Raw genomic sequence first — 11,219 nt, 5'->3', positions numbered from 1 at the left:
CTCTAAAAATGGGCCCAATGAGATTAGCCAAATGCTCTTTTATGAATGGATGAAATCCGGGAATGTGGCCCACTTTTTTAAGGGGTCCCCGGGCTGAATCGTGATCCCAATCCTACCCTGCCCTTCATTGTAGGATTCCAGTGTAAGCGCCCCTCTGAGTGCAAAGCCATCTGCGAGACCCCCTGATAGCCAACCACGAACACCTCCCAATACAACTGATGCACGGACAGTACCACAGACGGGTGAGAAGGTGCGGCGCGCCGGCTGCGTCACTGCTTGCTCCTGGGACAGTAGGAGACCGTAGGAACAAGGTGGACTATTGCATCGCTCACAGATTGAATATTTTAAAAGAAACGATAGAGGAAGTGGGCCTTGCACATGGATTCTGCTCCTTTGTAGCATTTGTAATTTTATTAAATCTATGGAAAAGTAAAACTAATTCACTTTTGAAAAAAAGAAATGTGGTTCACACGAACCCATTAAAGTTTCCTTTTTTAATTTCTTTTGGCAATAAGATCATATTGTGAAGTTTGGTAGATTCAAACAGAGGGTATTGCAGGAAAGAAAGTACCATTGCCCCCTTATCTACAGTTAACCAATCCACTGTCAGCTCAGAAGAACTTGTCGTTGATGCGGAAATGTGGCCTTGTGACGTCATCTGGGTTCAGGAACACCGAAATGGATTTCCCCTGATTCTCTGTCACTAACTGCTTGATCTTTCGGGCCAGCCCGTTCTCCTCCACCATGACAGGTGGTGCGCCTTCAGCTGCTAGAGCCGCCGGCAGCACCCCGGCACCGTGCAGCTTGCCTGCCGCCTTGGCGTGCTCGATGGCGGTGCTGAGGTGCTCGGCTGGCTCAGCCCGCACCGAGGACAACTTGCGGGCCAACAATATGGCAGTCTCGTCAGAGAGGTGCTCGAACATATTGCACTGTGGGAGGAAGAAGTTGGGACAGCACTTGTTGAGCAGACAGTAGTTCAAGTCATCCACCAGGCCAAGCAGGAAGTGGGCCGTGTTCTGTGGTTCCAGCAGGTAGCTGGTGGGGAGGCGGTCGCAGGCCCAGAGCATGATGGTCCTGAGATGGTAGGGGCTGATGGCCCGGGGCCTGGACAGCAGTTTGACAATGATGGCCTTGCAGGCCTGGAAGGCTTGCAGCAGCGGAGATGGGATACACTTCTTCAGCTGCACCTCGCTGCGCGAGAACGCCAGGCGCCACTCGTGTGTCGCGAGCCCACCACGAGAACAAGATGGTACTAGGTAGAAGCCACCAATCACCTCCTCCTCTGTGATCTTCCCGTCCCAGAAGTGGTTCTCTGACAACCAGCCCTGGGCTACTGCTGGCCACCCCTTGAAGGACACCACGGGCACCAGGTCATACAGAATGCGGCTGGAGCCAGCGGTGAGGATTACAGTGGTCAACTGGCCATTCTGCTCTGCACGCACTGTCCTTGGCATCCCACGTTGGGGGTTCTGGCGGATCTCTTCCAGCACAGAGGACACTGAGCGGAAGAACCAATCAGCCACCTTGGTGGGCGAGAAGTAGAGGGCGCCGCTACCCGGCGGGTCCATCCCCTCCTCACAGCAGAGTTCCCGCCAACGCTCAATGACGGTCGCATCAAAGAGATGTAAGCTGAGCCAGGTATGGCAGGGCAAGGACTGGCGCATGTCCAGTGTGACCGGTTGGTTGCGATCGTGCAGCTTTAGGGCAGGCACCAGCAGGGTGAAGTCCAGGTCATAGTCGGTACCTCGGGCGTAGTCCCCCAGCTGGTCCGGGTCCATGTCGAGCACACCTTCGCGGATGCCGCCCGACAGAAGAAGGTACTCGTTGGCAACCGGGAGTCTGTGGTCCAGCTTCTGCACAAGGCCTGAGGAGACAAAGAGAAGAGCTAGCATCAGGATGATGAGAAAACAGGAATGAGTTAAGAAGGACTGTGAACATGACAGAATATCAGAGAAGTAAAGACCTGGTCAGAGAAGCCAGTGACAAGAGGAAACAAATAAATGGAAATTAGAAAAAAAGACAGGATAAGCAAGAACGCGATGCACTGTGGAAAGAGGATAAGGGAAAGCCACAGAAAGGGAAGAGTGTTGGGGTTTGATTAGGGGAGAAAGAGTAAGAGGGGGGGGGGAAGGACATGAGAAGTATTATTTGAAGAAAAATAGTATACAAATCCATCAGGACTCCAGCACCACCACCTGCATGATTTCTAGGTCTCGACCACACACAGCTCAAGTTGTTTGCCGTCAACAGACTATTCCATTTAATACCCATACGCCTAGTGTGGGCTTAGGATCAACCACTTCAAACCATTGGCTTTTGTGTTCTTCCTGTTACAGCCATTGGTTTGTGACACTGTCAATCACATATCCCGATCAGCCCACATGCTTTCACCTCATTCAGTCATCTGTTTCTGCATCATTCTGCCTCCAATGGAGTGCGCGCATTACTGTGCACGAGGAGCTATTTTCCTTGCAGCGGCTCCCTCACTTTCCGTTGCACTTCTGTTCTTTCCCTGCTTCCCACCTGCCCTGGTTGCCATGTCTTGCACTATTCCTACCCACTTCCAAGACCCCTGTTCGCCTAGTGGCCCACACACTCGTTCTTCAACCCCTTACCAACCTGCACATCAATATTGCCAATGCTTGTATAATTTCTTTTGTAATTCCAACATCAACCGGGCAGCCGACTTTAACTGGTATTTTTCCATAAAGGCATTTAAATAGGATTGATTGCCCTGCGTGGACACCAGCACACAGGTAGCCATCTTTGAAAGGTGTTCTTTCCATAAAGACATTTCAATAGGGTTGATTAGCTGTGTGTGGACACACACACGCAGGCAGCCATCTTTGAAAGGTATTTGTTTTCATAAAGACATTTAAATAGGATTGATTACCTGTGTGTTGACACACACACACAGGCAGCCTTATTTGAAAGGTATTCTTGCCATACAGACATTTAAATAGGATTGATTGCCTGTGCGTGGACATCTTTTAATACTTTAGGGTGAAAACCATTAAAAAATGTCCACCAGTGAGACCAGATGGATGCTTATGAGGAGTGGCCACCTCTGAATAGTTTCGGTTATATTTATCATAAACTATGCCATGGTAAACAAGCATTGGCAAACCTAATAGGTTGGAAACTGAATATTTAAAGTGAGACCGAGTGGCTTTGCCAATTCTTGTTTCAACTAGAAGCCTTTTCCAGACTCTGCACCTTTGGTGCTGGACTTACATTGTTTTTACCTCGATCACAAAAGCCTGTCTGAACAGTAGATTTTCCTGGTAGCAGAAAAATGAAGATTTTCAATACGACCAATGGTGCCCTAACCGTTGCAGACATCATATATTTTACCCTGTGATATTATGCTCCACATATATCTGAAATGCTGGAGATAGCCTGGCTCTAGCCTCTTATTTCTTCACAGAAATTGATATATATATATATATATATATATATATACACACACACACACACACACATATATATATATATATACACATATACACACACACACATACATATGTAACAGTTTTAGTCTACTGGAAGGACAATGACGCCCAAGGAAAGTGTAGAGAGTCACAAAGTCATACTGTGTAAAGCTCCCCATGACTCTCCCCCATGCACGCTTGATCCATGGGTCAATCTAAAGGGGGTGGGATGCTTGTGGCTCTGCACACAAAGCATAAACTTACAGGAGGGTAGATAAGCTGAGGTCAGTGCCACCTTGGAGCTCCAACCTAAAGCCCCCCACCCCCTGCAGGTCTTGAAATACACCCCACTGGTAGAAAATATTATCTGCTTGGCTTCTCTTAACCCAAGGTCTGTATGCGTAATACAACGTGAATGACAGGGTGTGCACACGTGCCACAAGATAGCCCTTGGAGCAGCAGCCATGAGCATCTCCTGCAGTGTGGGGGATTAGATCTAGGCAAGCAAACTCTTAACAGAGAGGCTAAAAGGCTGCAGGCCAACTGCTCAAGAAAGAACCAGCAACTGGTGCAAGAGCAGCAAACTTGTGAAAATAGGGGGTCTCACTACCATGGGGAGCAGCAGGAATACCCATCATCAGTGGGAGCACTGGAGGTGCCAGATTTGACAATCGTCAACAACCAGTGATACCCTTTGCCAGTGTCCCAAGTTTTCTTACAGATACGTAACAGGCACTCCGCCAACTTGTTGGAAAGTGGACTCCACTCGTCAACGCCAGATCGAGGGTAACCTCTTGATGTTACCTATAGCACTCAGACATCCACTCGAGAGACGGCTGCAACAATAACCTGTTTAGCAAAAGCCCCAGTAGTGATACAAAAATAAGTTGACAAGTCAAGGCTTGCATAAAGCACAGTCAAAAATGTTAAAATACCAAACATTCCTCATTCATGCTCACTCACAATTCATGACCCAGAAGTACCATCAACGAAAGCCAAATTAACCACATGCTGACCAATTTACAACACTATGTTGCATTATATAAAAATTAAAATAAAAATAAAAAAATGTTGAAATGGCAGTGGTCCCTATCAATGTCATGTTTGGTTTCCACAGCCTTCTTCAGGACAGAGAAACGCCTAAACACTGACACACTGAATGCATTTTCCAAAACACACATGCCTATTAAGGGGTTCTTCTATCAACTGAAATATTACACACACAGACTGACCACTTGTTAGAGCAGTGAACAGAGATTTATGTTTGGTCATCAGAACCTTGTACATCATCCATGCAGACAACAATGTTAATTCTTCACCGACAAACCAGCTTTTATTCATATACACCAGAAGCATTTCAAGATAGAATTTTCGATCAGATCTTGTTTTCGCGTCGTTACTTCTGGGGCTGAATGGGTTTCGACCAACAGGCTTCACATTATTTTGGTCTCTTCTTTAGCCATGCTCAGTACAGCAACTAACATTGGAACACAAAAATAAAGCTCGCATCACTTGCTGGAGAAACCATTTTTTATTTGGAATCCCGAATTTCACAGGCCACTGACCGAAGCTTTGCAATGGGAAAGATTTATGCAACAGGCAGGATTTGACAAAAATGTTCAACCTGAAATGTTTCGTATGAATACCTATTTAATTGTTTTTAGATAGAATCTGTGCATATTTCCATTCAGGAGAAAGCACTGACACAGTCAACCCCATTTAGGAAATTAAGTTCAGTGTTTCTGAATCCTGAGGAAGGCTTGACTTTAAAGATTTGTGAAGCCAAAACATTTTTGACGCTTAACTGTGATGTCACAACTACTTCCTATTTTCTTTAATACAGAATGATATCATACGTGCGGCAAATAAATGGGATTTGAGGTGCAGGTGTTTCTCTGGCACAAATGGTCAATGAAGATTTGATTCAGGAATGTGGTTTCAGTATTTTTTAGCCCGACTCTTTATGAAAAATTATTAGAGTGATTTCATTAGACCTATAGAGTTATTACCCATATGAGGATGTTTGATAAATTAATTATGTATTGCAGGCGTGATCACTCAAGGTATTGGTGTTTGTGTACCAGAGGGAACACAAACCACATATTCTTCGATTCTGGAAAAAACAAGCATTAGTGATTAGAGTTTCCAATCAGTCTTGCAGGTATTCCAGCAACGTGCGCTACTCAGGCCTATCACGAAATATGCTACAGGGATTACAAATGGCTTAATATGCAGCAGTTTGTACTATCTGCAGCCTATAAAGGGAGGGTGATATCTCAGAGGCCCATGGCTCCCTTCACTGGCACAGAGATTAGGCTTGGATTAAGTTAAAAAGCATCTGAATGGTGCTATTACTCTTTGCTGTACTACCAAGCTCGACTCTGTAGTCTTTTTTATACAGGCGTGATAGACCGGCTGCATATGGGGGGATTTCATAAACATGGACATTTTGTATACGTTTATATGGTTGCCCAGGGTCAGTGTTTCCATTATTGGTAATAAATGGTAAATAAGTCAAAAAATCATGAGCCTGGAGCTCAAGTGGTTTTCATCATCTGGCCCTCACCTCTCTGCCAAATGTACACACCCGCTTCTAAACTAGGAGTCACGTAACAAAGAGCAGGTTAAGCTTCTAGTCCCTCATAGAACCTGGTCATACGTGAAGGTTTCACCCATCTGTTGCCGGCAGCGTTGTATACAACACTCTATGGAGTGGGCTTTCTGTCAGCCCCTTACTCATTATTGGATGACTTTCTCGTCTAAGTCCCTGCGGTTCATTTATGAGAGATAGGGGCGTATAATATTCACGCCTCGCCTTCAGCAATGTTATTATGAGTGCCTCTTTTAACGAGGATGGTAGAGCACCACTGTCATATGCCTCCTCGTGGACTGGGTGCAGGTCTGGGGCTAGTAGGTCAGAGTATTCTTTATAAAGTACCCTGGTGAAGCCGCCCAATCCGGGAGCCTTGCCATTCGGCAATGCGCGGATCGCCTCCCTCACCTCGTCGACTGCCACTGTGTTAGGTATTCCCTTTGTCCTGGCGACAGCCATGCCAGATCCACTTCCTCAAAATAATGGCTCAATTCAATCGACAATTCCATGTTTTGTGGTCCACATGAGCCTGCATAGAATTGTTTGAATGCCTGGAGTATCTCTAAATTTGAATAGCACGCGGTTTCTCCTTTGCCCATTATCTGTACTATAGACTCTGAACCCTTCTGCGATTTCAGCTTTTGTGCAAGGCTATGCCCATGCCTCCCGCCCTCACCACACACGCGAGCCACATGACGTTGCGACATAAAGCGTGCCTCTTCATCTGCCAGAGACTCATAATTCGATAATTGTTCTCTAATCGACGCTAAGATAGCCTCTGTTGGGCGATGTTCATATTCTCTTTCTAAAGAGCGTAGCTTATCCTCAGCCGTCTTTAATTGTGTTCTAATGCATTTCAGTACTCCTGTATGTGTGCTTATACATTTCCCTCTTATTGTGATTTTAAAAGCTTCCCACAGTGAGTCTTGGCTACCTACAGAGCCGGTGTTTAATGCAAAATATTCTATCATTGCCTTGCGCACCTCCTTTTTAAAGGCTGTGTCGAAGTGCGCCGCTGGGTGGAAGCGCCAGACCAATGGTGCAGGGGCTACATTTGGAAGTGTCAGTCGCAACAGGACCAGTGCAGGATCAGACAGCGTCCTAGGGAGGTGTCGTACTTCATGCACCCATAAGCACATCTCAGTAGAGAGTCGCCAGTAGTCCAGTCTCGACCACGTTCCATGGACCGTGGAAACAAATGTACCCTCCCTCTTCGTCAGGTGTATCAATCGCCAAGCATCCTCCAGACCGTATTCATCCATCCCACCCGCAGTATCTTGCACTGCCTGTTTGACCCCCCCACTCTGTATCTGCGAATCGATCCATTATAGGATTCAAATATGAATTCAAATTTCCTCCCCAAATAATGTGTCGGTGAAATGGTGTGCAATCGTCTCCAGATATTTGAACACAACTCTGGATCATCTAGGTTTGGTGCATAGGTATGAACTATTGTGACATCAGTACCTGCCAGCTGCCCCTTGCAATTAAAAGTCTGCCCTGATCATCCACCTGGCGGGACGGGAATGCAAAAGGGATCCCACGCCTAATCAACGGCAGGAACCCCCGTGAGTATGTGGAATATGAGGAGGCTAAGCGGCATATCGCCCATTAGGTGCCTACGGTGCCATCCGAGTGCTTTTCTAAGTGTCTCCCTTGCAACAAGGTCACATGTGTATTATGTCTGTCTAAAAATTGAAATACTAATCTAACCTATTGGGGGGGTTATTGAGGCCTCTCACCTTCCATGTATTAAAGTCTATACTGTCATCTAACCGGGTCATGTCGTCTCTTCATAAATGTGGTGTCGGTGCTCACGCTGTATGACAACCGGGGTGTGTGAGCTGGAAAATTGTGTAGGTTTGTGAGGGCATACCATAACTGAACAAAGAAACTCTCGCCCCCTCTTGAGCAGCTCCAATTAGCCAAAGACATCCCCAACAGTTACTAAACACGTACGAATGGCGGCATTGACAATTCCAGAAAAACAATTAAATACAAATTGCAGTACATTGTGCTGGACTCATCTGAGGTGCTTCCTCGCGGGTGTTCCCTAGTGTCCCAATCACCCTCCAGGTGGACGGAGGTGGCCAGATTGCCAGGCACAATGATAACCCTTTCCCTCCTGCTGCAACGTACAACGATCTACTGGGCTGTATAGTATTTTCCTTCGTCAGGGAGGACAGGTCCATGGTCATATCAGAGGCGCCCTAAGTGCTGTTGTAACTACATTTCCTCCCATTGCTCAGGTTCTGTGTTCAATCTTCTCCATCTTCAACATCTGAAGTGGTCCAGGCCTGAGTGCTGGGCAGTATCTTCTTCAGGTAGTCTTTGGCCGCTTTGGGTGTCGTAAACATTTGCTCCTTGCTATGATGCCCCACATGGAGATGCCCCGGGTACGGCATAGCATAAGAGATATTTGCCTTTTGCAGCTGCTGCTTAACAGGCAGGAATTTTCTTCGTAGACTGTACTGTAGCTGTGAAGTCAAGGTAGAAAGAAACTGGATTTCCCTGGTATTGAACTACTACTTTTTCTCTGGCCAGCCTGAGGACCGCATCTCTGTCCCGACAATTCAGGAGATATGCTATGATAGGGCGTGAGATCCCTGGCGGCGGCCGCACGATGTGCCCTCTTCACTACCAGCAGCGCAGAGAGGTTCTCGGCTCCAAACAGCGCCTTCAGCATTTCTTCAATATAGATCTCCATTTTCCCAGTATAGGTGTACTCCGGCACACCGATAACGCGTAGATTATCACGGCGGGAGCGCACCGCTAAGTCTTCGTTCTTTGCTTGAATGATCGCCAGGACTCGCTCCATATTCAAGCTCTTCGAACTCACCGTTTGTAATTCGTCCTCAGCTTTGGAGATTCTCTGTTCCATCTCCGCAATGCGTGCAGACTGTTAGTCCATTTTCACCTCCATATTGTCTATTCGTAGATTTAAGGAGTCAATTTTGCCATCAATGGATTGCAAGCTATTTTGCATAGCTAGTAGTGTTATTTCAAAAGAGCTTCTCTCCACGGTCCCTGTGGGCTGTCCCTCTGAAGTGTCCGCCTCAGACAGGTGCTTTGTAGAACCTCTGGTTTCAAAAGTGAGCGTGGCTTGTGTTTTATCCGCTTTACCCATGGCAAGGGCCGCCTGGTGCACCACAGTTCACAGTGAAGGGGCCAGTTCTGTTTCTGCTCTCTTCCTGTCAGGTGTATAGCAGCTAACATGCGGTTCGTACAGGGCACCAACGTCACTCACTCACTCCTACGACCGCGATCCAGCGCCGCACCCCTACTCACGGGTTCTCGGCCGGGGCCCACTTTACAGCAAGCCCACAGATAAACTAGGTACCTCTCAGAGTACGGGCCCGTTCGCCAGCCACGCTGCCGTCAAGTCTCCGCTGCACCACCTCAAGGCAGTTCAAGGTGAGCGGCTGAGGCTATTTCCCCATTTGTTGTGTGCACCAGTAGTTCCTGGACAGGTAGGTGGGTATTTTATCTCAGCCAGTGGGGCATGGGCCGATTAATAGGTGGATTGAATGAACTCAGCCGGCAGAGCTGCACTAATGTGCGGCCATCTTGCCGTGAGCCCTCTGGCGTCCCCCCCCCCACCCCCAAAGTCCCTGCGATTCATTGGACGATTTTTCTCCCTCTGGTTTTTGTCCCGCCACTTGAGTATTTCTTCTTTACCCTTGCTTTTGATTGGATAGGATGTGCCCTTCCATTGCTGAAATCATGGAACTGCTTTTCTGTTTAACTTTGTTCACAATCTCTGGAGTGTATTTCCCGCTCCTGCCATTTCCAGCTTTCCGTGGTCCACAAACCTCCCCCACCACATCAGTCTCCTCACACCCTCCCTCCCAGTGCTACTCTGCAGAGCAACAAGCACAGGGTGGCAGGCTTGACACTGCCCGTGATGTTGTTCTGCAGCCACAACCTTCTCCCACCCAGTCTCTCTCCAATGACTACTACATGCTGTGACAGGTATCGGATGGCGGGCTTGTGTAGGTCCTGGGTGATGCACCACAACAGGTTACTGTGCCTCATGGTACGCCTTCCCCCCCCATCTTCTCTCTCTTCCTTACCACTCCTTTCTCGCTCCACGGTGGCTGCCATTAATGGCCTTTTCACAATGCCGGATGCTTTGAATATGCGTTGACTTAGGCAAAGCCAACAGCAGCGACTGACCATAATAAAACCTAGAGAAAATATGAATTTCTGTACTTTCAAGATGGCCACCAAGAAAAGTCATCCATCGCTTCACGCACCATGGAGGCCACCTTCATATATGAAAACATGGCTTCCTATATTTCCATGCTCACCACCGTGTTGAGTTGTCAAGTTGCATCCATTCATTTAATTCTGTACTTTAAAAATGGCCGCTGTGCTGTGTTGTGACTTTATGTTGTGACACACAATGTGGCAGCCATCTTCAGAGTACATAAAACAATGTACTCTATAGTTTTAAGATGGTCAGTCACCCCTATTGGCTTTGCCAGTGCTTTCACATTTTTAAAACATCATGCGTTGGCACAGCCAATAGTGGTGACCACCAGGCATTGGTTTTTCCAATGCTTGTCTGTGCAGGCACCCTCCCTTTGGAATGCACTAACCTTTCGAAACTTATCTTGAATTCCATGAAAAAGCTGAAGCTTCCAGTGTTTGGTTAGGGTTTGTGTAGACCCTCGGCAACAGTGTGGGTGATAACAAAATGCTACCACTCATTCAAACATGAAAATACCCCTTAATCAGACTTTCACGAAATATGTTTGTCTATTTTCTGTAGTGTTAAAGAGATAACATCAGATTAATTGTTATTAATCTCACAAACATTTTGTCATATATTAGGAACGCTGCAGTACTAATGTAGCGCTTTGAGGGACGATATGTGGAAAAAAAGTGCACCGCTGCAGGGGGGCGAAGTATGTGTTGTAACTGAACCGCGGGAAAAACAGATTTAAAAAAAACGTAGTAGTTACATTTGTAAAGCACTTAGCCCCGACAGCTTCTAGGCACATGCCATAACGGCGCAGGTGCTCACAGGAGGCGAGAAACACCTATCTGTTGTATGTGCTAGGACTGTTTTCTAAAGTTGCCCTGTCCTCAACTGGGTTTGACGTCATTTGGACCCGTTGTCGAAGCACAGAAGGTGGCCAGTGGGGGCGCCACTCCCTAAGGGATGGTCCCCAGGGCAGTGCACCCCCTTA

General features: G+C 47.1%; 1 protein-coding gene across 3 annotated transcripts in view; it reads right to left on the bottom strand.

Moving 5' to 3' along the window:
- Positions 1–379: 379 nt before the first annotated feature.
- The window catches only part of LOC147678694 (nucleotidyltransferase MB21D2-like), a 36,180-nt gene continuing 25,340 nt past the window's right edge, over positions 380–11,219 (bottom strand). For all 3 annotated transcript variants that reach the window (XM_086946147.1, XM_086946146.1, XM_086946148.1), the window contains exon 3: positions 380–1,864. In XM_086946147.1, the coding sequence (XP_086802273.1) occupies positions 612–1,864 (1,253 nt within the window). In that variant the 3' untranslated portion in view covers positions 380–611. The remainder of the gene's footprint in view (positions 1,865–11,219) is intronic.

Source organism: Lissotriton vulgaris, chromosome 12 (assembly GCF_964263255.1).
Source record: "Lissotriton vulgaris chromosome 12, aLisVul1.2, whole genome shotgun sequence".
Taxonomy (NCBI): Eukaryota; Metazoa; Chordata; class Amphibia; order Caudata; family Salamandridae; genus Lissotriton; species Lissotriton vulgaris.
This window is presented reverse-complemented; position numbering and strand designations above follow the sequence as displayed.